This window comes from Gymnoscopelus microlampas (genome assembly GCF_963454915.1).
Source record: "Gymnoscopelus microlampas genome assembly, chromosome: 23".
Lineage (NCBI taxonomy): Eukaryota > Metazoa > Chordata > Actinopteri > Myctophiformes > Myctophidae > Gymnoscopelus > Gymnoscopelus microlampas.
This window is the reverse complement of record NC_139960.1, coordinates 24,780,321-24,807,721: the sequence shown is the minus strand read 5'-3', so window position 1 is coordinate 24,807,721 and position 27,401 is coordinate 24,780,321. Positions and strand designations below refer to the sequence as shown.

The 27,401-nt window shown below is 41.8% G+C and overlaps 1 protein-coding gene across 1 annotated transcript in view; it reads right to left on the bottom strand.

The window, feature by feature from the left end:
• Window positions 1–23,653, bottom strand: part of dnah12 (dynein, axonemal, heavy chain 12) — a gene marked incomplete at its 5' end in the record, with an annotated part of 39,976 nt that extends 16,323 nt beyond the window's left edge. The window contains 41 exons of the mRNA XM_084049536.1: window positions 232–393; window positions 1,167–1,359; window positions 1,856–2,034; window positions 2,388–2,684; window positions 3,092–3,347; window positions 3,555–3,721; window positions 5,011–5,149; window positions 5,715–5,866; window positions 6,140–6,328; window positions 6,490–6,609; window positions 6,966–7,154; window positions 7,271–7,354; window positions 7,738–7,878; window positions 8,408–8,591; window positions 9,529–9,638; window positions 9,732–9,851; window positions 9,985–10,230; window positions 10,591–10,830; window positions 11,451–11,603; window positions 12,030–12,202; window positions 12,561–12,717; window positions 12,871–12,990; window positions 13,545–13,691; window positions 13,776–13,911; window positions 14,005–14,126; window positions 14,435–14,629; window positions 15,018–15,218; window positions 15,860–16,045; window positions 16,723–16,951; window positions 18,441–18,634; window positions 19,241–19,375; window positions 19,628–19,753; window positions 19,889–20,024; window positions 20,123–20,301; window positions 20,650–20,741; window positions 21,607–21,760; window positions 21,857–22,045; window positions 22,357–22,552; window positions 22,715–22,873; window positions 23,009–23,078; window positions 23,464–23,653. Of these exons, the coding sequence (XP_083905662.1) occupies window positions 232–393; window positions 1,167–1,359; window positions 1,856–2,034; window positions 2,388–2,684; window positions 3,092–3,347; window positions 3,555–3,721; window positions 5,011–5,149; window positions 5,715–5,866; window positions 6,140–6,328; window positions 6,490–6,609; window positions 6,966–7,154; window positions 7,271–7,354; window positions 7,738–7,878; window positions 8,408–8,591; window positions 9,529–9,638; window positions 9,732–9,851; window positions 9,985–10,230; window positions 10,591–10,830; window positions 11,451–11,603; window positions 12,030–12,202; window positions 12,561–12,717; window positions 12,871–12,990; window positions 13,545–13,691; window positions 13,776–13,911; window positions 14,005–14,126; window positions 14,435–14,629; window positions 15,018–15,218; window positions 15,860–16,045; window positions 16,723–16,951; window positions 18,441–18,634; window positions 19,241–19,375; window positions 19,628–19,753; window positions 19,889–20,024; window positions 20,123–20,301; window positions 20,650–20,741; window positions 21,607–21,760; window positions 21,857–22,045; window positions 22,357–22,552; window positions 22,715–22,873; window positions 23,009–23,078; window positions 23,464–23,653 (6,807 nt within the window). The remainder of the gene's footprint in view (window positions 1–231; window positions 394–1,166; window positions 1,360–1,855; window positions 2,035–2,387; window positions 2,685–3,091; window positions 3,348–3,554; window positions 3,722–5,010; window positions 5,150–5,714; window positions 5,867–6,139; window positions 6,329–6,489; window positions 6,610–6,965; window positions 7,155–7,270; window positions 7,355–7,737; window positions 7,879–8,407; window positions 8,592–9,528; window positions 9,639–9,731; window positions 9,852–9,984; window positions 10,231–10,590; window positions 10,831–11,450; window positions 11,604–12,029; window positions 12,203–12,560; window positions 12,718–12,870; window positions 12,991–13,544; window positions 13,692–13,775; window positions 13,912–14,004; window positions 14,127–14,434; window positions 14,630–15,017; window positions 15,219–15,859; window positions 16,046–16,722; window positions 16,952–18,440; window positions 18,635–19,240; window positions 19,376–19,627; window positions 19,754–19,888; window positions 20,025–20,122; window positions 20,302–20,649; window positions 20,742–21,606; window positions 21,761–21,856; window positions 22,046–22,356; window positions 22,553–22,714; window positions 22,874–23,008; window positions 23,079–23,463) is intronic.
• Between the last annotated feature and the right edge of the window lie 3,748 nt (window positions 23,654–27,401).

Genomic DNA, 27,401 nt, shown 5'->3' with positions numbered 1-27,401 from the left:
AAAAAAATTGGTTCTCAATTTTTTTTCATGTCAAGGACCCCCCATCTCAAAATATTTTGCTCCAGGGACCCCCAGAAACAAAGATTTGAGTTAAAATGTATATTTATATATTCAAAGATTTGCACACATTTTCACAATTTTCTTTTAAAGAATAGCAGATCTACAAGCTCACAGCGCGTCTTGAGTACAAATGCCTTGCCTTGCATATAATGCATTGTACAGTAAATGTACCTCCATGATGTCTTGCTTCTCGTCTGGAGGGAACAGGTTGGGGACCTCTCCTGTATTCAACACACTGTCCACATCTTCTAGAAACGCTTCCTCTTTGATTTGAGCATCAGTTAACAGGAACACTGTCTTCTGACCTTTCACTCCAGCGTTCCTCAGCAGTAGCTGCAGTATAAGGACGAGCGTGGAGAGACAGGATATTGTTGGAAAACTAGTGCTGGAGCTATCTTCCATTAATCTATCGAATCGAATCAACCCAAAATACATTCTAATCGATTTTTTTATAATCGACTACATTGATTGATCGGTCCGATTAAAGGTAGAGTAGGCCTAAGTGATATTTCTTTGTAAAAAAAAAAGTGTTAAATAGCCCAACCAGGGGAGAGAACTGGCACAGAATACAGATAAAACAAGTGAAATTGGAAGTGATTTCACAAAGAAATGAGCACACAAAATTGGAACTGGAACACTATAAAATGTAAGCTGATAAATGGGTACTCTTTCATATGAGTACTATCAGAATATAGTGCTTAAAAATTTTAACAAAAAACCTTTTTATCAAAATAATATCACTTACCCTACCTAACCACTTAAGCCCTATTTTATACTTTGTCATACAATGGTGTCATGCAAACATACTGTAACAAAAACAGCACATCTACAAGCTCACAACGATTCGTGATGCGATGCTTTGTGAGCTTGTAGAACTTCTATTTTTGAAAATAAAACATTTTATTTGAAATTGATATTTTCTTCAAATCGATTGAATCGGTAAGTTCGATTAACTGTTGCACCCCATACACCAGACGAGTTCACAAAATGTTCCACGGCGCACAAGACCCACGGGAGGAGATCAATAATGTCTGGCGAGGTTGCATCCAAAATATCAAACATTATGGGACAAAGAAGTGTCTCCCGAGTCTGTGGAGGCCACCTACCTTGAGGTCATCCCTCCATTCGTTCATGCCATAGCTCCTGGTGATCTCTGGTTGGAACATGGTCATGTGGGCCATGGACGTGGCCAGGCGGGTGATGGACTGGCGCCCGCTGCCTCCCACCCCCACCAACAGGGCATTGCCCCCCACCTGCTTCAACACGCGGCTGATGCGGGACAGATGCTCCAGCACGTAGCTACAAAGCAACACAGAGATACAATTCAATCCTTAGGTAATCGAATGCCATTTAAATATCATTAAGTCTTGTTTTAAATGTTAGAATGTTAGGTAATCGAATACCATTTAAATATCATAATGTGTCTTGTTTTTTATGCTAGAATATTATGTAAGGCTTCTCGTTTAGCAGTGGTTCTCAAACCTTTTCATGTCAAGGACCCCAAAATTAGAGGGGTTCATTTTGCAATTATCACCAGCTCACTAACTATATATTAGCATTGCACTTATTACATGGCTTTGTACTTCTGATGAAAATCTATAATTTCCCACAAAATATTGATTTAAAAATGATTAATTTGCTTACAAGCTCCTGCCTCCACAACAAACGTAAACAGGGGCAGAACAACGGTCTGTTATAAATAAATTACAGGCCACTGAATGCTTCGACTGTCCAACCAGAATCAAAGCCATGTAATAACATACCACTGTAACATTCTGATACTTAAACCACTTACCGGAAGATGACGAGGTTCATCCGATTCTTGTGAGTCTGATTGTATTCGCCCAGACAGAACTCTGCCACCTCGCCAAAGCTTTCTATGGACGGCACCTCAGCATAGAGGCGATGGTCAGCCTCCACGTCCGGTTTCATGTAGTCCCCAAACATAAGATCACGCATGTCTCCCTCAACCAGCTGTGAATGGGAACATTTGAATAATATACTTTATTGAAGCGATAGACAGAACATGAGAGGGAGTATGTTATGGTGAATAACATCACGGCTGTGGTTGGAGATCATCAAAGCCATGATGTTATTTGATGATTTATCATTTTGTATTCTGTTGGAATTTTTGTTCTATGTTGCCTGAGGTACTTGAAACGTGAAATCTCTGTTAAAAGTGGTTCCGAAAATGAACTCAACTTGATTTGATATAAACGAACACTGACACCTTTGGTACCTAAATACGGTATATAACATAGTCAAACTGTAGCAAATAATGCTCGTGCAGCAGTAACAACATACTATGTACATTAAAGTCAACTTACTTTAGTGTCTTGTTTCAAGTGATCAAACACCTGGTCAAAGTTATCCTTGAAGTGGTCTCTGAGAATGTCCTTCATCAGCTGGTACAACCAGGCCCGATCTTTGTCATCCACCAGGCGATCGTAGAAGACGCGGAACACCTCGTGAACAAACAGGCGGATCATCCCGCGCTTGTCGTCCAGAGACTCCTTCTTCAGCAACAGGCAGCCGTGGATGACGCGGGAGAAGTCCCGCAGGTTGAAGGTGTAGTGAGACTTGGCTGGGGTAGGAAGTAGGTTCTCCATGGCTTTCTTGTACACCTTGGGGATAAGAAAGCATGTCAACGGAGAAATACATAAAACATTGACGGAGAAAAGTGTTGTTTTATGAGGGCCTTTCAGTTGAAAATAAATTAATTCCGCACACCAGTATGTGCTCCCATTTGCAAGTTTTAATGGTGGTAACGTTTCGAGCCACCTTGAAGGTCTGAGATGGCCTGAGGTGGCTCGAAATGTCACCACCATTAAAACCATTAAAACTTGCAAATGGCAGCATATACTGGTGTGCGTTTTTAATTTATTTTCAACTGTTGAACTTTTGATCCAGCACCCAGCCTCGTAGGTCTGGGATGTGCGTGTTTTTCAGCTTTTTGTCATTATGAGGGCTTTCACACATGGAGAAATACGCCTCATCGTTCATGGGCCGTCATTGTCTTTTGAGAACTCACTTCCATAGTAGCAGATACAATTTGCTTGCCCACGGAGAAGCATTCAGGAGGGAAATGATTGTTCCGGAAGTAGAAGTCCACCATGTTGGAGAAGATGCGCACCATGGTGTCGTCGCTGAAGGCGTTGATGCTGCAGATGTTGAAGTGACGCAGGAAGCGAGGTGTCACAGCGTTCCTCCCGCCACCAGGGGTCCCCATGGCTGAGATGAGCTGCAAGTCCACCAGGGTGATCTTGGAGGTGTCCTTCAGGTCGTACCTATGGTACCAGAGATCAAGAGGAAAATAAATCTGACTGTATATGTGATACACATTGTATGCACACACACTGATGCACTCCTGGTGTGTATAAGGACCTTCATTTTGCTACCTCTGGCAACTTTGTTACCATTTGTACACTCTCAAGAGTTAGAATTAGTTGACTTATAAAATGAACTTGTAGTGGAGACTCAGAGCTCATACCTACCAGTTTCCATGGTCTAAGTACTGTCGAAGCAGCTCGATGGGGGGCTGTGCCCCAAACTGCTCCGGAGCGGGCATGTTCATGTCATCCACAAATATTACACACTTTTTTCCCATAGGAGGCCCAAACACGCCCTTCCTCCTCTTATCCAGCCTGGACATGATGATGCTCTGGAAGAGGAAGAGGTGATAATAAATGTAAAGAAAGAGTGGGGTGAAATTAATACAATTGCAAAACCTACTTTATGACTTTATAGTCCTATCACTTTCCATTACGTTCTGTGCAGTTTGAATGTAAACAGCACGAGGTACAGTCAGACATTTGAGCTAAAAGGATAACACAAAAAAGTCCTGAGGACTTGTTTCCATTGTGGTCCTATGTATTCAATCCATCAACATATCATAACAATAACACCAAAATACAATATCATCAACAAATACAAAATACAAACATGTGCAAAGTAGAATAAGGAAAAAAGGGGAAAAAATGTTGGTTGGTGAGAGCTCGCTCTCAAAGGTGCAGAGAAATCTCCACCAGACTATGTGAAACATGCTAAAAGGTGTTGTTTTGCATAGGCTAAAGGAGATTACAGTGCAAAGCGAGCGAGCTCTCACTACACAGAACGCAATGGGAAGTGTTTTGTCAGATTTTCACATGTCTGCTACATTAATATTGTCAAAGTTTCCCTTTAACTAGCCTGGTTCCAGACGAATCTGCCTTTGCAAAATTGCATGCACTTTAGCCCTCGGCAGATTAGGTCTGGCCCCCCTCCATAGAGATTTAAATTCTCTCCCTCCGCAGTTGTGCGGAACCAACCAGGGCCCAGTATCCAAATGTGGGCGGGCTTATCACCTTATTTGGAGCAATGACGTACAAGGAAGCACTGCTCTGATTGGTTCGTTCAAGGAAGCACTGCTCTGATTGGTTTAGGTCTAACCAATAGAGTCCGTTTGGATCTTTTTGTAACCGCCCCTTGGAAGAAAATCTACCGTTGATAGGGACCAGACTAATATCCACGCAGTGTGTCGTGTGATATTGTCTGGCTACGCGAGGCTACCCTTTAACATGAACCCTGGGCATCGTTGAGACGCCTTGTGTTCTTGTAGATTGGCTATTTTCGGCTAAATTATGGTGTAGAGGGAAAAAGTAGATCAACGAAGTATATATAGGAATGGTTGAGTAAAAAAATAACTCTAATCATGTGGATCTCAGGATCCACATGGGAATTACATGGCTCCAATGCGGATCACGAACTTCATGTGACCAGACTGTGATGTCAGTCATCTATGATGACAGTCGTCTATAACATATCTATGACATATGACCGAAATTAGGGCAATCAGAGCCCCATTGACTTCCATTAATAAATTTAAGTATTTCAAAAATACACACTCCATGTCATAGATGGCTAGCCTCTTGCAGAGTCAGACCATAAAAAAAGGTATTGCTAAATGCTGACCTGGCTCTGGTTGCCACTGGTGCGGGCTGAGAAATTGACGAAGAATGGCAGATAGCGCTCCTTGTCTAGGTTGTTCATCATCTTCTCCTTGACATACACAGACTTTCCAGTGCCGGTAGGGCCCACAAACAAGAGAGGTCTAAGCAAAGACACACAGAGAATGTTCAGCAATACATACAATTTTACATAATATGGGATGATAATAAGCTTGTGGTTAAACAGGTTGTGTTTAACCAAGATATGCCACATAGTAGGGGCATAAATCAAATGGCTAACACACAGTGAGAGAGAGGAATAAATGATTGTGTAGAACAACTAACATTTAAATAGCCCAACCGATATATCAGTTATCAGCCCAACCGATATATCAGGTTTGCCGATATATAGCTTGAAGGAACCGAATAGAACAGGGCGCCACTTCTCCATTGAACTCAATGGACGCGGTTCTATTCGGTCCATGTTCTTTTTCGTTCAGCCATATTACTTTGAATGGTGTCCACGCACCCCTGGTGTCCCTGGTTGAAATAGCAGATATACAAGCTCACAATGCATAGCGATCCGATGCGTTATGATGAACATGTAGAATTACTATTGTTGCATTTCTTTGAATAGGGCTTAAGTGGTTATAATAAAATGAAACAAAACCAAAGAGATCTGCTGGCTGTATCCACATCACTCACACAGTACATGAACAGAATACTAACACTCCATAGGTGATACAGAGGTCCATGATGTATGTGTAGCGCACAGTGTCTATGGTGGGAACAATGATGTCTTCTACTTTGGTCTTCTTGTGTCCCAGGCTGACGTTCTTGATGGCCTCATTCCAATGCACCCAGTGGCCTTTCCCTTTAAACTGGATAACAGATAAGACATAACAATGATCTGTTTTAGTTTTTCTTAGTTTAACCACTTTAACCCCACGTCCCTTTTTTGGGCATGTCATAACAGGCGGAAATCGGCTCTAAAAAAAAGAAAGGAAATTCTTTGATAGATTTTAATAGACTTTAATAGTATTTTGTGAAAACGTTTCAAAACTTTTTATTTTATTTTTATTTTTTAAACATTTCAGAAAATAGGGCTTAAAAATGTAAAACAATTACAATGCAGAGAGATCATTGTATAGTACCTCATAAGAGTAGTCATAAACAAGGCCTCTTTCGTCCATGGGACATTCCCATTTGCCCACAGAGGCAGGGATGGTATGGCCGTCTGTCTTCCCTGAAACCATCTTCCTGAGGAAGGCATCAAACCTGTCCCTGCTGTCCGCATCGCAGCTTCCTCCCACAGACCATACCAGGGAGAAGGCAAAGGCCGCCTACAGTAAAAGCACAAAACAATGACAAGGGAAGGTTTCGCATTGATGCTAAAACGAACATTTGCAGAAAATAGCAGATATACAAGGTGACAACGTGCTGCGAGATTGGTTGGGAACCACTGGTAATAGTGCATTATGTTATTCCAGACTTTGTCCATTACCATTATCCAGGTGCGTATGTTTTGGTGTCCAGGACTATCCTTCACAGGTTCAGTGAGCAGCATCTCAAACAGACGACACAGAGACACCGCAGTGTTGCCGTTACTGGTGGAAACCACTTCCTGTAAAGGACACATCTGTTAGTCAACGTGAAAAAAGTTGTACACGTTTCACACGGCTGGCTTTACATGGTGAAACTTTCATGCAGCTACTGTAGTTGCAGGCTGCAGATTACATTAAATATTATTTCCATGCAATTCGACAGTTACACAAAACAACAAACAGATAATCAAAGTCACAGTTTATTCCACTATGTTAGCTAGATTTGTGCTTGTGTTTGTATTTCTTTTAGTCTGTTGTATATTTTTCTCTACATAATTTGTTTTGCTTGTGAAAAAAAAGCGTGCTAGATGCAAGTCCTACCATGAATGCTCAAGATGTTTGTGTGGGGAATGTTGTGGGATACCGGGGCTCTTACCCTGCAGTGTTTGCGCAGCATCCTGTGAGCTGGTGGCAGGAGCCAGTGGAAGAGGTCCCACAGCAGGGAGATGTGGTCCGGGCTCTGAAGGACCTCTGGCAGGGTCTTCATCCAGGACGTTACCAAGGGCTCCCAGCCCAGCTGAGATGGCTCCATGTAGATCATCCCACAACGACTCACTGTGGCAGGCTGAAAGAGCAGGTTAAAACCCTCTCATATATTGTCGCTGTGAACTTTTCATGCAACGTGTCGAATCGTATTCTTCGATTGAATCAATTAGTTGGATTAACTGTTGCTTGACTTACTGAGGCCTGCGACAGATCCATGGCTTCAAAAATCAGACTCATCTGACTGGACATCTGAATGATCTCACCACTCATCAGGCACAACTGTGTGTGGAGGGATAGTAGTGTAAAGTACAGTAGGTGCAAAACTTCAATGACTGTCTAAAATTCTTGTAGCATTGTATAGGCTGCATCGATTGCTTTTTCGATTAATTGAATGTTCAAGAAACAGTATAGCAATAAATCGACTAACCACTTAAGCTTTATACTTTGTCACACAACGGTTGATGAAACAATTGCCTACAAGCTCACAATGCGTCCCATCACGATACATTGTGAGCTTGAAAAATGATGATCATTTTTAGAAAATCTTCACTTCACATGCCCAAAATATGGATCAATTATGTTAACATTTTTTTTTTTTTAATAATCGATTAAATCAATTACTTCCATTAACTGTTGCACCACTACAGCATTGAGGAATTTACTTTCTTATTGTCATCCAGCACAGTGTTCATGCTCTCAATCCACAAGGTGTCAACGGGTCCATCAAACACCACCCATTTACGCTCCGGGGTCTCCGCCGACGCAAACTCACGAAACGTGTTGGCCACGATCCCATCTGCCCACTGAACATGAAGAAAAGAACCAGCAGAGAGGAAACGTGATATCATATGGGACAGTGATTTGGATCACAATCTCCATGCACAAGATTTCACTTAAACACTTGAGCCATCCATTTGGACTTGAGTAACTGTTGTACATGGATCTCTTCTTCCTGTCTACACCAAATCTCTTCGCCAAAAATAGCCAATCTACAAGCTTACAACGCATTGTGAGCTTGTAGATTGGCTATTTTTGGCTAATGTTCTCCTCTGAATATGGATGCTGGGGTTTAAGTGGTTAGAGCTGCACAATGTAACTGTCCTCTTCTACCCCGGATTTGAACCAGGTTTCTTGTGCAAGTGATGACAGGGAGACAAAATACAACCACCCCAATTGTATCAGTTATATTGTATTAACATACTCTACCATACTGATTGGACAAAGTACCTCAAAATTGTACTTAAGTACAGTACTTGAGTAAATGTACTTAGATACTTTACATCACTGGAAAAGGGTCTATTATTGGACAGATGTTTGTAGGTGTTGTCCCACCTCATGAGAGACTGGGTCATACTGTCCAAAGAGCTGTCCCATGGTGATAGACTTGGGGTTGACTGTCCGGTAGACGACCCTCTCTTCCTCATTGTAGCCTCTCTGGTTCATGAGAGTCAGAGTGTCAGCCAGTACATGTAGGACCTGGGTCTTCCCAGCAAAGGGCTCCCCCACCAGCATAAACCTGACATGCAAAACATCATCACATGACATGTGGGAATTTGGAATGTATCGACACACCTGCTTTAGTATTTTTTCACTTTTCTTTTGCTTGTATTATCTATTATGTCATGTGGTGGAGGAATAGTAGAGTACATTTTATGATGCTCTAATCATGGAGATATGCACCCTACTACTGCCCTGTGCATTAGGCTTTATGTTTATCTGGCTGTCTGAGAGTAACGCAGATACACATTCAGCATATAAGGTAACTTCATCCCATGGAGTTAGCAGCTCCATTTTCCTTTTTAGTTAACAGCAGAGCAGATCAGAAATGTCATATCAGATATAAGTGGAATGTTTTCAGCCTGCATGCATGCCTGATTTTACTCTATCTGATCCAAAATGGATTTATTTAAAAGTTGTTGAAAATAATTGGAAATGATGTGGATCCCAGGATCCACATAGAAAGGCATGGCTCCTATATGGATCTCAGACTTCATGTGGCCAGCCTGTGACGTCAGTCATCGATGACATCAGTTATTTATGACAGATGCTGTATGGCTCCAAATTTGGCCAAGGTTTCAGCAGCATCACAGCCCTATTGACTTGTTAAAAAATTATTAACGGTAAGTGTTTTTAACGTTTTAATGTTTTAAAAAAAAGATTTTTAAGAAAATGTGTAGAATCTTCTGGGGCCTACTGGCAGCATGCACACTAAGTTTGGTGCTGATCAGTCCAGTGGGTTTGTGAGATTAGTTCCAGGCAGACACATATACACAGTCCCTCTCAAAGATGGCTAGTCTCTTACACAGCCACGCAGTAAAAAAGGTACAGTTTGAGCAAAACCATTTTCCCTTGTGGATAATAAAGACATCTAATCTAATCTAATCTAATCTAAGGTCCATGAAGAAGAAGAAGAAGAAGTGCTATGAAGTGAAGTATAGTGTACTGTAGCATACCCGTGCCTGACTATCATCATCTCATACGTCTGGATCATCTTCTCTAGGAAGACCTGTGTTGGCTGTATGTTGGTCTTTTGACAGCACTCCACAGCAGCCTCCAGAAACAGCTGCAAAAGAGACAATGGGCGCAACGAGTGAAAACCTGCAGTGTATCTACACAGGCATTTTGTTAATGTACCACGTGAAAAGTATAAACAAACCTTATAATCAGCCGCTGGAAGGGAGATGGCAGGAAACAGATCGCTGGTGATTCCATTGAACAGTGGAATGTCATGGGAGAGAAACTTGGGCTCATTCACATCTTTGATCGACCTCAGGACCTGGATGTCACGGAGAGTAAACGTGTGACGACGTCACAAAAAGACACACAAATCTTAGATGCGGTTAGTGATCTAGGAGTATCCAAAGACTTTTAATACACGCAATCATCATTTCAGCACACACACACTGTACCAGGATATCTTCATTCTCATCAGGGAACTTGAGCTTGAGGTTTCCCGCGGCCACAAGCACAGCTTTGACAGCCCTCATGCCATAGTCGTAGTGGAACTGAGAGGACAGCTGTTCTGAGCACAGCCTGTAGGTCATCACTATTTTCACCGACAGGGGTTTGGCGTTAAGGAAGCCATAGGAATACAGAGAGATCTCCGCTATCAGGGCATAGTTAGGGACCATCATAGCCACTGTTCTGAATAACACCTGCAGGGAAACATCAGAAATTTTAATTAAAAAATAATAATTTGGCCATACATACCAGTACATTATTTAATTTGATTATTGGTACCAGTCATTGTCAGTCATGTCTTTGTATATTTCAGTAATAGGCTTTGTATATTTAAGTACATTTTCATATCTGCCCTGTGCAATTTTTGACAGGCAAACAGAAATATATATACAGGTATTTATATTTTACGTCCAATGCCGCAAACACAGTTAAATAATGAATCGCAATTATTTGTATGACAATTAATCGTCTGCTAAAATGTCTGGATCGTGCCAGTCCTATATAGCCAACAACCGAATGTCTGATAAACTGCTGGTCCAAGAAAGCAGAAAGACCTTAAGGTTGTCTGGGAGTTCGGAGCGTCCTGCGTAGCCAGGGTTCATTGTGATGGACACAAAGCAGTTGGGGTTGAGCTTGAGCCTGGTCCCTTCAAAGTCAAAGTATTCCAACTTCTGCTCAATGGCTCTCTGGATGCAGAGCACCTGCTGGGCCACCACAGAGAGCACCTCCAGCTCGATGCGGTTGAACTCGTCAAAACACGCCCACGCACCTGATGATGCCAGGCCTTTGAAAAACTGTGATGAGACGGCACATGAAAATAATTGGTCACCCAAACGTTATTTGCAGTCAAACTGTTTTGGTGACAAATATATTTGAGAGAATGAAGAACTGTGAGCAAGCTGCTGTGCTAAAAACCGACATGACATGATGAAAGTTATTTGTTCAACCTGACCTCCACTTTCCTAGTTGTTAGATGTGTTTTAAACACTTTCCAAGGACCGTCTAATATGTCCCCATCAGATTGTATTTGACATCCATGAAGCAATTCTTCCGGTATGTGAAAAATGAGGCATTTGAAAAATAGTGGCAGTATAATTTCCACAATGCACAGCGTGAACAGTCAGAGCCGATAAGGTCAAAATATATTAACAGAGATTGAGAAGGTTATGTTTAGGTAACAAATTAATAAAATAAAAAGTCTAGGCATTATGTTAAATATTGGTTATGTTTAGGCATGGTTTGGTGTGGTTGGTCTGGGACAGCATTTAACCAATGCTGAGATTGCATGACCTGTCCTCAAAGTCCTGTATTCTGAGCTTTAAGAAATTGGGAACCTGTACCGATTTTGGAGTCATACTGTAACTTATCCATTACATTAAAGAAATATAACCAGATTGAATAGAATTGTAATCACCTTCCCCATTGCGAGATAGTTGAGTCCATCAGAACAGTTGAAGACGACACACTGCACAGCCAGGGCTTTAGCCAGATCCTTGGTGGTCTCAGTCTTCCCTGTGCCAGCTGGACCCTCAGGCGCACCACCCAGACTCAGGTAGAAAGCTCCGATCTAAGACACAGGTCAGGAATTATTGAGAGGACAGCTGTTCTGAACACAGCCTGTAGGTCATCACTATCTTCACCGACAGGGGTTTGGCATTAAGGAAGCCATAGGAATACAGAGAGATCTCCGCTATCAGGGCATAGTTAGGGACCATCATGGCCACTGTTCTGAATAACACCTGCAGGGAAACATCAGAGATAAAACAAGATATCGGTGCTGTGAATTAACAGCACGGCTTGTATTTCTGTGATTCGCAATTATTTGAAATTATTGAAATTATTTAGCCTAACCAGAAGAATAGTATAAAAACAGCAGGAGGAAATGAACAGAAGTCTTATAGGCATATTTCAGTGATTATTTCCACATCATTGTCCACGCACGTATATAACCACTTTAAATCTGCCGTCCCTATTTGGGGCATAGATGACTTACCAGGGTTCGGTAGCATCGGTCAGTGAGCGGGGTGATAACCAGGCGGGTTGAGTTGCCCAGATACTCATAGGCATACTTGACATCGCAGTTGATGATGCGAACACGCACGTTTTCATTGGTCCAGTAGTAACGAAGCTGAGCTAGCCACTGGAAGTCTGATTCGTGCGATACACCTGAAAAGGGTATAATTATATTACATTTTTTATTTCACCTTTATTTGACTAGGGAATGACCAATTTTCGTCCTGAAATAAAACATTACATTATAAACTAGGGCAACCTAGAGGTGTGCATAGCTGCTCATCACTAAGCTTGATTTTTGACCACCAAATTGAACCATTTGTCGGATAGCAAGTTAGAGATCTAAAATATGCAGTTTGGTGGCCTTGTGTTTTTGATTTGATTATGAAATAGTGTATTGATTCTTTAGAGTGACATAAGCACACAGACAGTCAGCGTCATTGCAATAGTGCAATCACGTCACAACAAAACAGTTTGCCATATGTTAAATAATACTAATTACATAGTGTACCTTTCTCGCTTAGTTCCATAACCACATCTCTGGCATGGACATCGATGGTCACCAATGCCCCCAGTGTAATCCGGGTTTGTTTGGGTAGTTTTCCTCTCACCAGCTCCACAATGTCATTCAGCTGATTCTGCAGTTGCTCGTGATATCTCTTTAAACCCTGCATGAAACAAACACACAATTTTGCTCATTTCAACTTTGTTCTAATTTTAGCAAGCAAGCAAAAAACTGACTTGTAAAATTTTCATTAACTTTCATTTTATCTCTCACACAACAAATATGGATAATTTTGGACGTAAACAAGAAAACCTACACCAGCTCCTGCTTTGATGGCTTCATGTACTTCCAGCGTCCAGAAGATCTGAGAGGTGCAGAGCACCACCTGTCCAGGCCACTCCTTTACCCACTGGCTACGCGGAGTCTCACAGTAAGCCTACCAAAACAACCAAATCCAACCAATCAGCTCACTTATTGAGATTCTTATTAAATCAGAAGATGTATGAAAAGTTCCAACTTGATTTTATCTTTGGTGATGCATCTCAAACTATCCAGATATTCACACAGATTTATAATAGATAGATTTTCATAAACAATGACGCAGTATTAGTTACAAATGGACCGTTATCCTCCTATAATTTGACAAACCTCTGTGGCCATGGTGGCTTGGTCAGCAAGACGTTTCTCCTCACTGTCTGGAGCACTTGATCTGATTTTGCACACAGCCATTGCCCATTACCATCTGAACTTAACTGCGAAGCCCGTTTCTCAATTTCATCAAATCTCAGCTTTTTATTAGCCATTATGTGTCAAACAATGGGAGATAACGTTGCCAGGTTTCGTGCGAGAAACAAGCAGCAAGGTCTGTACTTTGCCTGCGCCCTTCACCGGGTATGGTCTAGTAGGATATAAACGTACTGACGGTGGTTTTGTACATGGTGAAGGCCTAATGAACTGTGTGTTGTACAGATAGAGGCGAGGGGATCTCACCACTTTGGAGCGAGCAACCACATCTCTGACACTTCGAATCATCACATCCTCCACCTGCACCAGCCACTTCTCCACAGCTCCCCTTGCCTCCGAGGTGGAGATCAACTGGATGAGTTCAACACGCTCCCCTTCACTGCTGTACATGGCCTGGACAGGGAGTGGAATAATGAGTAATAACAGTCTATCGATCATGTGGTCATGCACTGACAACATCAAGTAAGCCTAACTTGCCTGGATATCCAGGTCAGGTAAAAAGTCAAGCTTGGAGATGCCTTCAAAGCACTTCTTCAGATGGGGCTGCACGCGCAGTGGATCCTTGGTCTCAGACAGAATCTCCAGCATCTCGTCGTTGGAAAGAAAGAAGAACCTGTCAGGAATAGTGGAAGACAGGGGAAGTCTGAGTTAAATCAACAAAAGCTACAGGACAAAGAATAGACATTAGAAAAGTATTTGATCCTACCGAGGGAAGAAGAGACGTTTATTCTCCAAGTACACGTTCAGTCCCTTCATGATCTGATCCAGAAGATTGTTGGAGTCTTGGAGTTTTAAAAGCAGGTCAGGCAGTGAGGTGGCTGAGAGAATCTACCATAGCAACACATTTGAACACATCAAGCAGTGAGGTGGCTGAACAACACATCTACATTATGTACCATTCAGATATATTATGGCAAGATGGGGTCTAATTACTGTGTGGCTTCATGTGGATCTCAGACTTCATGTAGAAGCCAGTTATCTATGACGTATCTATGACTTATGATTACATATTTGGGCAAGATTTCAGCTTGATTCCACTGGAGTTCAGTATCGATGGCGTCATCATATACGCCATCGTTTATACATCATCACAATTCCAAAGGATAGTTTCACTGAAATCAGGCTTCTCCAGCTACCTTGGGCTCCTTGACGCAGTGCTTCATAACCTCTCTCCAGTGTTTGTCCACGGCCTGAAAGAGGCGTCCCTCCTCTGGCATCTGCTGCATGATGTCCTCAGAGGAGAAGATGGGCTCCAGGTAGAGCCACTGGGCCTGCACCTTCAGCCACTCCTCTGTGGTGTCCTGGATACGGATGAGGCGCTCCTCCCATAGCTGAGGCACACACACACAGAGTGTTGCAGAGTCGGTTAACCACGTATGCCCTATATACTTTGTAGTACGACGAATAGCGGAAACAGCCGATCTACAAGCTAACAACACGTAAATTGTCTATTTACGCTATTTTGGAAAGTTTTAAATGTGTTGACTTTTTAAAGTCAGTTAGTCAGTCAGTCAGTCAGTCAGTCCGTTAGTCCGTCAGTCCGTCAGTCCGTCAGTCCGTCCGTCCGTCCGTCCGTCCGTCCGTCCGTTCCTCTATCCCTCCCATCATCTATCTACTTTCCCCAGATTCTTTCTCCGTCCATAATTGTTGCCCCATTCTGCTGTCTGTGATTCTGTATATTAACCTGAGTCCGGGTTATTGAAACCCTACAGTGCCCACCTTGATCTCATTCTCAAAGGGCTTGATGTAGGGCGACCCCCTCATGGTCTGCGTCTTGATGATCTGATCATCCAACATGGTCTGAACCTCATCCACAGCTGTGAGAATGGACACCCCAGTTTCTCTGTAAGGGTGGTGGTGGAACGAGACAGTGTCCCACACCTCCACCATAGTCTTCATGTAGTTCTCCAGAGAAAACTCCTGCATTGAGACACACAGCATTCAGCACTCAGTTAATTCGGTGGAAGAAGTACTCTTTTTTTTTTTGCCAGACCCAAGGGGTCGGCCTACATGAGGCTTTGTCCCCATTTCGTCCATACATGGGCATGAAAGGGACCTCGGTCCATTTCGTCCATACATGGGCATAAAAGACACAGAATTTCGTCCCCCTTTTGTCCATACATGGGCATAAAAGGGACCTCGGTTATTCTGGGTCTGGCAGAACCAGGTCTCCTGGTCTTGTTTTACTGAAGTAAACAATAGTAAAAGTAACGTATACAAAATTTGCTTGAGTAAAAGTATCAAAAATATTCTTAAGGTACCAAAAATAAAAGCTCAATATGCAAAAATGGGCATACTCAAGTAAAGTAAAAGTACACAATAGGAAAGCACTGGAGCATCTGTTAAATGCCTTTCTATTTATAAGGTGCTAGATACCAACCTAATACCTACCGTTTCGATGCCAGGAGCATCTTCTTCAGAGTCATGTTATAGTAAAAAGTACCTCAAAACTCGACCTAAATACAGTTCTTGAGTAAATGTACTTAGTTACTTTCCACCACTGTATAAAGGAACAAAGAAAAGATTGCAGGAAGAAAAGAAAGCATTTCTGGTGGTCTCACTTTACTAGCAGAGGTGCTGATGGTTTCAAATCGTTCCAGGTAAGGAGATAGGTCTTGTTTGAGAACTTTGCGCAGCGTGGTGCCAGAGTCTGGCGTGAGGTCATGCCCCGCTATCTCTGACATTTGGTCCCAGTGGCGAGCTCTGATACCTGGGTTACACAGGATGGACACCAAGGGGATGTACTCCTGTTGACAAAACCAACAAAATCACAAACAATGCATAATAATAATTGGTTGATCAGAGTCCCCCAGGGGTCTATATTTTCTCTTGGTAGAAAATACTGCAGCCAATCTACAAGCTCACAAGTGAGCTTATAGATGTAATATTTTCTGCTATTTTCAGAAAATGTTCGCCCAACAATATGGATGGTAGGGTTCATTCATGTGGTTAAGTATAATGGATCCTTTTCTGAGACATATTGGCAGTGATTCCGATCCATTTAAAGAACCCTGTATGCATTAGGCTACGGGCCCCTATCTAATATGATCTTTATCTCTTGGTCCTCAATCTACAGAATCAAATCAATGACATTGTAAGCTCTTCTTACAAGAGCATTTGTAATGCCACTCTATTGCAAATTCAAACATAAAAACTCAGGACACAATTGATTTATTTCAAGTTGAAATAGATCAATAAAATATTAATTAAATTTGGTTCCTCACTATAACTCATTTCGCTGGGGACCCCCTGGAACCCCCTCAAGGACCCCAAATTGAGAACAAAAAGCATTAAGTATTATTACAATTAATAGTGAGTACATTTGAGTTAAGAGCAAAGATATTGACCCACCCTCCTGATTGTAACATAAGAGCAAAATGGCCACAATATGATCTATTAGGTATTAGGCTGAACTAATAGCTACCTTGAACTCTTTGATCTGCCCCATAACCTTGGAGCACATCAGTGTGGTGGGACTGTCCTGCTGGCTGGGATCCTCTCCCTTCCGCCGTGTCACACTCTCCTTCTCCTGCTCCGCCTTCTTCTGCTTCTGCTGGAAGAACTTCAGCGTCTTGTAGGTCTCCCTGAAGAAGTCGTTGACCTCTTCTTCCATGCTTTCACCATTTAGGCCCAGGAAGGAACCGTCCGTCCATCTGCGCAAAAGATGATCAGCGCAGAGCCGCAACTATTGGTTAATATTTTCTTAGCAATTGTGTTATTGTCTCCGCCAGGCCGAAGGCATGGCGAGAGAGTATGTTTTACCCCCTGTCCGTCCGTCCGTCCGTGTGTCCATCTGTCTGCGAGCGACTAATCTACGGCACCGTTAGCCCGGTCGCTGTGAAACTGTGCACACACACTCCCTGGATACCAATTCAGAACCTCTGCCCCAAATTTTTCACATGGGCCTATTAGAGCGCCACCAGGAGGCCAATTTGTGCAAAACAAATTGTTTTACATTACTCCTACAGATTTTATCCAAACGTCACGCAAATCGGTACACAGTATCTCTATAGTCATGTGATCAACACGGATCTGTCCCATTTCCCATATTCCATCCTCATTGCCTAAGGTTCACTTCCAAAGTTCACAGGATTGGTCCGTTTTGAACAAAATGCCTCAAATCATGAACGCAGCATGCGATTTCCGTGAAATTGTGCACGCACATTCCCACTATGCCAAGGAACAAATGCCACTTCAAAACTTTAAAATCAGCCTCATGGTGGCGCTATAACAGGCCGATTCACGTTTTTACTTATACTGTAACTGCACTGATCTGCGTGAAACTTGGCACGCACACTCCCTAGAGGCCAAGGAACAACCTTTGCCCTGCATTTTTTACATCTGCCTTTTAGAGCGCCACCAGGAGGCCGACTTTTGAAAAACATTTTTTTGCTCTTACTCCTTCAGATTCTGTCCAAAAATCACGCAAATCGGTACACAGTATCTCTATAGTCATGTCATCAAGACAGATGTGTCCGATATTTCATATTCCATCTTAATTGGCTAACATTGACTTACAAAGTTTGTAGGATTGGTCCGTTTTGAACAAAATGCCTTAAATCATGAAAGCAGTGTGCGATTGCCGTGCAATTTCACACGCACATTCCCACTAGGCCGAGGAACAAATGCCACCCTTTTCACATTGGCCTGTTATAGCGCCACCAGCAGGTCTAATTTAACAAAACACATTTTTGGAACAAAATGCCTCAAATCATGAATGCAGTGTCCGATTGCCGTAAAAGGCCTAAAAAGAAATGCCACCCTTTTCACATTGGCCTATTATAGCGCCACCAGGAGGCCACAGTAACCTACCTGACCTGGCGGAGACTTGTGCTCCGAGGAGCACTTTTTCTAGTTTATTACTTTTTTTGAATAACCGAGAAGCACAATTTCTTTTGATAATTACATATATTTTGTAAAGTAATAAATAGCACAGTGTAATCTTTTTTTTTATAATCGACTATATTGATTAGCCTTATTTAATACTTGTCATACACCAGTGTCACACAAAAATAGAGAAAATGGAAAAAAGCTATGTTCTAAAATGCCACTCAAATCTTGATTAACTGTTGCACCCCTAGATCAGAGCAGGATTTCAAACAAACAAGTGAAGTGGAATACAAAATGAAGTCCAAGTCAAACCTCTTCTCGGTGCGCTGCCATTTCAGCACCAGTCCAAAGAACTTCTGGTAAGGTTCAATGTTTTCTTTGATGATCTCCACCTCAGGGTAACATGTTAATTCCCACTTGAAGAGGGCCTCTTCTTTGTTTATGAAGACGATGGCCTCTTCCAAATCCTGCAGCTTTTTTTGCACCGTCCTCATGTCTGTCACATACTGCCCAAAAACAAGAAGTGTAAACACACAGAGCACAGCAGGAAAAAAAAAACTTTTTAGATAAGCTTCAAATTAAATTAACCAAAGGTGCTAGTTTAATTAAGCTCAAATACAGGTTAAATCATCTGAACCTATAGCATGGCCATAAGTTCAAATGAAAAGGAATATACCTACAAAGATCTGTTTTTAATGCTACTGTTGTACCGATCACAATGGAAATAAAAGATTGATTGACCATATTATCCTCGATAGTTCTTGACCATAGAATTCATTAATTTCCCCCTTTTTTAAACGTTTGATTATTGGATTTTGACAGAAGCATTCATTGCATACATAAACAACATATATCATTGCATTGCCTCATATATAACCCAATTAAGAAAAAAGTTACATGACAAGTTAGTTTTTGATTTCCCCCCAAATGAAAACACAAAGGACAAGAGAATTCATATATCTGATGAGTACCTACTGTTAAAGGTTACTTTTCTTAGATAACCATAACATGCTGTTCTATAGCAGCGTATCTATAGATGTTTCCAGATTAAGGTTTTAAATTCAAAAGACATTTGTTTGACCATGTGCACTTGCGACTGCACAGCACAGTACCTGCTGCATCTTGTCAAGCTCAGAGCATCCTGCAAACTCCTCCATCCTGCGCCCCAGCTTCTCCAGCTCCATTGTCAACCTTTCCTTTCTTCCCAGAAGCTCCTGTTCCCCTTTGTGTGTAGCATCCTCCATCAGCTGGGGAGAGAGTAAATAAGTAATTAAGAAAGAAAATGGTGGTTATGTCGATCGGTTGGTCAGTTGGTTGGTCTGATCATCCAACACTTTATTTGTAAGCAGATCGGAGTGTAGATCTCCGCCAGGCCAGGTTGCCTACCCAGGGCTACAGAATTTGATGGTGGAGCAAAGCCACACCATGAAATACAATGCAATGTCAGTGCAATAAACGGTTTTCATCTTGACAAGAGTGTCAGTCTGACTGAACTGTACCTTATCATTGAGCTCAAAGACAGGGAGGATGTTTTGCGGCCAGAGAAGGACAGTGGAATTCAGCTCCAAATCCTCTGAGTCAAAGATGTGCACGTCCAGGAGATAGTTCAATGTGTGATTGGCTTCCTGTCAGAAGATAACAAAGTTGGTTGAGCATAGCCCAGGAATCTATATGAATCATACATGGATGTATTTGCTAAGGATACACAGTATAATACTAGTGTTCATTTAACTATAATAGAGTGTAAAAATGGCACGTACCGCTATCTCGTGATTTAGCTCTGCAATACCCTTTGTCTTTGAGTGACTGATGTAAGCAATCATCTCAGCCATGCCCTCTGTGTTCTCTGGGACAAGAAGAGCTTTCTCTTTGATGCTTTCAAATTCACGGCAGATCCTTTGAGGACACACACATACACATACATATTATACATTCAGCATGAATCATATTTCAGGGGAGAATAAGTTGTGTGCAAAGAGGAGGCTGTGACTGACTGAAGATTGTGCTGTCGGTGGTCGGTGACCAGCTTCTCCAAAAGAATTTGAGCAAACTTCTTGGCTTTGTTGGCCAGCCCTTGGTTCAGCTCCTCACAGTGCAGGTGGACCATTGTAAAGTGGGCCATAACTGGGAGGCTGATAACTTCCCTGGCTAGCACACGAAACTCCTCCACACGCTAGGAGAAACATTCACAATCACATTTACATTTACAAACACTGAGGGTACAGTCATGAGCAACAATGCAAACAAGCCACCTCCAATTATAGTATAATAATAATAATAACATCCTGTTAAGATATATAACTTACATTACAGGATATACATATTATAATGGCACTTTTATTCCCTGCAAAGCACATAAACAATCGGATGCATCCGTTAACGCTTGGACAAAGCAATTAGTGTCAGTATCAAGCATTTGACTAACAAGGCTTAAGTGAAATGCCCTGTTTAAAGTGGAAAATATACGAGTATATGATTTACTGCTTGACAACCTGCTTGAATATAATGTAAAACATTATACCTCAGTGTACTCAATAAATGAATGTTCCTCTTCCATGAACTTCTCCACTTGAGCCTGGGCTCTTCCATTGACCAGCCAGTCATAGTTGTCAACTGCAGACATAAAACAGGCAATTAATACACAATAACGTCCTCAGTTTTAGGAACTAAATGGACCCTTACATTTGTACACTCTGAGTAAAATAGCATTAATGATTTTACAGTGTCTGAATACAGTATACAGGTGTTTGTGTACAGGTGTGAGTCTCCGTATTCTCCCCTTTGTCTGATGAAGAGCTAATCTATGCGTGAAACGTTACAAGTGGTATTGCTATGGATGTATTTTTTTTGGGGGCGGTGTAGCCCCCAAAAAAAATAAGTGAGTTTTGGACACCGACCAAAACATTTGTGTACCCCCTAACCCTTCCATTGTTAATGCAAATCGATACTTTTTTCATATCAGCCAATCACATTACAGCTAGTGTCATCACCACTAACTGTAATGTGATTGGCTGACTTTGCAAATTCAGGACTGTGATTGGCTAGCGAAACACATGACACATGTGCAGCCCTATGAATAGCAGTATGGACTTTAAAAAAAGTCAGTTATCCTTTTTTTAAAGTGAGTCATGTTGTGATGACCACACACCGCCCACTTCACACTGGGTGTGATTTTTTTATAACTTTAACTTTATTATGGAAGTCAAAAGAAGCTTGGATTGTCCAAATTTGAGCACGAATGAGTGTGTATACCATTACATATCATTGCTGACATCATTGGCTGAACTCCAAAAATGAAGTCATACGTGAGAGATATGTCATAGATGACTGGCATCATAGACTGGCCACATGAAGTCTGAGATCCACATGAATATATATATTTTTTCATAGTGTATTTATTTATTTATTTTCTGTCAGGAACCTAGTACTTATGGTTTGAACGTGCCACACACATCTTTTGAGAATTACAGTATCTCACCATACTTCTGGAAATGTTTGCCCGGTTCCTCTAGGTTCTTGTTCACAGCAGTCTTTACAGTGGTCTGAGCCCAGGCAAGGACATGATCGACCAACTTGGCATCAACAAACGATGTGGTGGTTTCTGTCATCCATGACTGGACTGTCTGGACTTTCTGTGGATCAGTTTCATACAGATCAAGAATAGCTGTCAATAATCAAACAAAACAAGTTAAGACTAATACATAAAATGTTGTTTTCTGTTATCGGACCTGCAGAGTATCTGTGATGACATTCAGAATTTCCAAAACAGTCTCTTCAAGGGCTTGAAAGCTGGGATAAAGCTCCATCTTTTCATCATCAAACGTCAGGTCCATACGGAATAGTGGCAAGTGGTGGGTATTGCTTGGATCAAACAGGTTGGCAAACTCTTCCACATTTCTCTCAAGCAGGGATTTCAACTGTGGATTTCAGAAGACAAACATGTAAATTGATATAAACATTATTTAGATACAAGCTGTCCTTGACAAGCTATATTTAACATTACTGTAACAACTGCTGTATTAACCCCATGTCAAAAGTCAGTAACCAATCCCCTGAAAAAAAAAACTTGTTTTGACCAATTTCAATTAGTTACAGATGAATTTATTTTGTTTCTGTGTAGCAAGACTTTGCACCTCAGGGTTGTTATGCAATTGTACACTCGCAGATGTAAATTAACACTGAATTAACACTGAATTAAAATGAACCCCTCCCATCAGCACCATCTGACCTGATTGGAGATGAGTGTGGTTACACAGCTGTAGAAAGCCTCCAGTTTCTCAGCTCTCACTCCCTTCATCATCTCCTTACTGGTCAGCAGGTGGATGATCTTGGGAAACCAGGAATTCATGATGCGCTCTTCAATCCTCCTGCACTCGACAGCCATCTTGTTCTTAAGGCTTTCACAGTCCACAGGTCCTGAAGGCCTGGACGAACAGGAAGCAAAGCACGAAAGAATCTCAAAACTACATTTAGACTCCTTTAGTTTCTGTTTTTGGCTCTTTTCAGGCAGGTCTGTTCTGGGTTTCCCTTCATAGTCGAAAAGAGCCATTTGTTATGTCAGTCCCGTTGCTTTAGTAACGTCTTACCGGCAGCCTGAAAGATCAGCCAGGAGCACGGGGGAAAAAGTCACGTAGCCGAGATCCAAAACAGCTCTCATGACCGGATGAAGGACGTGTAAATTGTCCTTTATTTGTTTACGGCTCCTAATGAAGCTATCATGCCAGGGTCTGGAGAAATCAAGAACTCTGCAAAAAACATGAAGATGAAGGATGGTTTAGATTAGAACTAATTAAGCCAGTGTCTGATATACTGTTTCACTTCACATTATTAGTTTAATTTGATTAGGTTGTGTACTAGTTGGTGGGTGTTGCTACTCTCACCTTGGTGTTACATCTTTCTGTTTCTCCAGAACAGCTCCTTTAATGTCTGGCTTCTGCAGTACAGTGTTTACTGCAGGGAATAAGTAAATCGCAATGATGTATTGTTAAAATAATGTCTACACACATGCACGCACGCGCACACACACACATGTCAAGGGCCCCCAAAATTCATTGTTTGGCCGCGGACCCCCATCTCAAAATATTTTGTTCCAAGGGACCCCCCCCCCCCCCCCCCACGCCCCAGAAGCAAAGATTTGAAATAAAATTGCTGCTTTAAAAAACGTATATATATTCAAAGAAACTATTTTTTTTCAGAAATAGCAGATCTACAGGCTCATAGTGTGGCACTCGGTGCCGCGCTATGAGCTTGTAGATCTGCTATTTGAATAGCCAAAATAAATCCAAAATGACAGAGATGCGTTCCCGGATTGAATGCGGGTTATTAATAGACAAACCTGTATGCTCAACCATCTGACTGAGGAAGTCATGGCTGACCTCCTTGCAGAGATCCTGCAGCAGTCGCTCCTTCCCGGGACCCTCTCTGAGCTGAGGGGGGACGCGAGTGAGCACGTTGTCCAGCCACTGCTGGGAGATTGGCGCAATGGGACGGCTCTCCACGCACTGCTTCAGAAACATGTAGTTCATCTGCAAAAAAAGGAACCCAAACGGAGAGTAACGCAGTGGTTCTCAACCAGTGGGCCCTGGCCGTGAGGATATTGCAAGTGGGGCCCCCAAAATGCTTGGCAAAACACTAAGACTTTAATTTATAATTTATAGTTAAAGAAAATATAAGTGCGTTTTCATTGTGATACCGATAGCTATAAGAGCTTAACCCACCGGGAACGCGTCTGTGCCATTTTAAGATTTATTTTTGCTATTCAAAAATAGCAGATATACAAGCTCATAGCGCAGTACCGAGTGCCAGACCACCTGATCACATAATGATGTGGTCAGATGGGTGGGCCGTGAACGCTTTTGAGATTTTCAAGTGATAGGAACGGATTCCTATTCTGAATGGAGAATATATATATAGATATATATACATTTACTGTAGGATTACAAAACCACACTCACCCGCCTCTTACGATCTTCACTGTACATCTGTAAAGCAAAGACATTATTCAATATTATGATGGAATCTAAATTGCCTTTTTAAGAAAATGCACAATGTTCAGGAATGAGACCCATAATAAATACTCTACGACAGACAGGCAGACAGACAGACAGACAGACAGACAGACAGACAGACAGACAGACAGATAGCTTACAGTGGATGGGAATTGTGGTTCAGGTGTCTTAGGAACCACGCTTCGGTCATTTCTTGCTCTGTAGGTGTCCATTGCACTGGAAACCCTGGAAAGTGTGTGGGGGAAACAATCGTCATCTCTCCAGTAAACAGAATATACATGTTCAGGTCAGGACACTAATTTGATCTAAACAGGATAAAGAAGTGAAATTGGAAGTGATTAATCAGATTTTTTTTTTCAAACAATATGCAAACAAAATTGATGGAGCAGGAAGACTTAAACAATTGAAGCCATATTTGTGGTGTTCTCTATGATTGGATCAAATTGGTATCCCCACCTGAAGAAGGCCTATTTGCAGTTTACTAAAGAACCGGAAAGACAGAGAGACCCCTGTTACTGAACAAACCCTCTATCAATACTTAGGCTACAATCGGAATACAAAATTACTTTTATTTTTACAAATGACATCACCTACACCACATGGACCACAGGTTGAATGGGCACCTAAACATTGTGGGCACCTCAGCGGCAATTTGTTCCATATCTAAAAAATATCCATGAATTCCAAGTCTCCATGGGGTGACCAATCGATAGAAAAAACTATGGGGTGAACTATCCCTTTAAGTATATTAAGTATATTAAGTATATTTTGATGCCAATACTTTTGTATTTGTACCCAAGTAGATTTTGAATACAGGACTTTTACTTGTAACAGAGTATTGCAGTATTGATACTTTTACTTTATATTATGAGTACTTCTTCCATCACTGTCTACATCATTGGTTCTCAAAGTGGGGTCCGGGGACCCCCAGGGGTCCTTGAGGGAGTTCCAGGGGGTCCCCAGCTAAATGATGGATAGTTAGGAACCAAATGGAGCCTTATGGGTCTGTAACTCTGAGAGTGTACAAATGGAACCAAATGGACCCTGACGGGTCCATTTGGTTCCATTTGTACACTCTCAATATGAATTGGGGTCCCAGAGATAGAAATGTCATTAAATGGGGGTCTGTAGCCTAATGCATGTCAAACTGGGGGTCCTTGAAATTAAAATGGTTGAGAATCACTGCTAGAGCCGTAAAAAATCTTCTCTTATGGGGGTCCCTGGCATATCTTTTGAAATGGGGGTCCGCGGGCTAATAAGCGTCAATTTGGGGGTCCTTGACATGAAAAAGTTTGAGAACCACTGGTCTACATTACATGATCTTATGGAGTTCATCTCTCTGGTGTCTACTCCTCCTGTGCCTCAACAACAGCGTCCTCTTATGACCCGAGGCGACCTTCAGCCCCGTGGCTCTATCCTCGTCCTGACGGCTGTGTGGAATAGGAGGCAGTGGAGAGAACCTTCTCATGGTGCCATCTACTGCCGAGGGGTCCGAAGAAGAGGTCGACATGGCTGGAAACCAGTGGTGGAAAGTAACTACGTATATTTACTCAAGTACTGTAGGCTACAATTTTGAGGTATTTTTTACTTTACTGGAGTGCTTACAGTTTTCAGTACTTTTACTTCTACTCCACTACATCTCAGAGGAAAATATTGTACTTTCACTGATTATTAATACAAAACACACTAACCACTTCAGCCCTATATATATTTCGGCCAATTGAAAATAGCAGATCTACAAGCTCACAATGCGTCACATCTCGATCTCGGCATAGTAACTAAGTACATTTACTCAAGTGCTGTACTTAAGTAGGCCACTTTGAGGTATTTTGACCTTACTGGAGTGTTTCCAGTTTTCAGTACTTTTACTTCTACTCCACTCAAAGGCAGATATTGTAGGCTACTTTTACTCCACTACAATTATTTGAAAACTTTAGAAAATAGCAGATCTACAAGCTCACCATGCGTCCCAATAATATTTTGTAATATTTTGAACACAGGCCTTTTACTTGTAACAACTAGAGTATTTTTACATTGTGGTATTGATACTTTTATCTAAATAAAATATCTGAGTACTTCCATCACTGTTCTCACAACGTAGGATAGCCTATAGAATATGCATGCTGGAGTAGGGTTCAACGTTTACAACGCTACAGAATACAATATTGACGTAGCCTAATTTTCAAACAGGTGTGTAAGGGCAATAGGCTTTTGAGATATTATCTCAAAACAGTAGTATAACTAACTGAATGAATTACCTCTTTGTTCAGCGATTAAACCCCTTCACATTTAGTAGGCTTGGGATTCTTGCGAAGACAAACAATGTCGTTGCCACGGAAACGTATGTTGTTATACACGTAGCGACGTGCTTGCTAGCTAGATTGTGTGCGTACTGCGTAGGGAGGGGGAGAGAGAGAGAGAGAGAGAGAGAGAGAGAGAGAGAGAGAGAGAGAGAGAGAGAGAGAGAGAGAGAGAGAGAGAGAGACAGACAGACAGACAGACAGACAGACAGACAGACAGACAGACAGACAGACAGACAGACAGAAAAAGGACTCACATTCAGGCAATTACTGCAATGTAGATATAACTCTGACTGTTACAAGTAAAAGTCCGGAATACAAATTTTACTTGGGTATTAAAAAGCACAAAAGTATTGGTATCAAAATGTATTTGAAAGTACCAAAAGTAGAAAGTACTCATTATGCAGAATGTCCCATTTCACAAGTTTTCAAATGTATAAAACTTTTGAAAATAGTAGATATACAAGCTCACAATGCATATAGGGCTGAAGTTGTATGTTTTGTAATAATATTCGAAATCTACAAAGTAAACAGTAACTAAAGTTTTCAAATAATTGTAGTGGAGTAAGAACAATATTTGCCCCTCTGACTTCAGGAGACCTGAGTCTGAGACAGTGTCTGTGGATTCATCTGCTGGGGTCCTGCTGGAAGGCATGAGGTTGGACAGTAACACGCTTTTCCCACGCCTGCCACCAACCCCAACCTCAAGGCCAAGTCCAAAATCACCCCAGCCATGTGTCCACCCGCATAAAACTGATTAAACCACTGCTTTCTGCCTCGTCTTGTCTAAGCTGTGCTCTCTCTGGCTGAGCTCTTTGGCCTGCACATCAAGCTGTGCGTGGGCTCCCACCGGCATGGTGGCTTAGTGTCTCTATTTTCAGCATGTTATTATAGGCTATCTCGCAAATAAATAAATGCATGATCACGTATCTCGTCCGTCCGATGCCCATATATAGGTATATCCT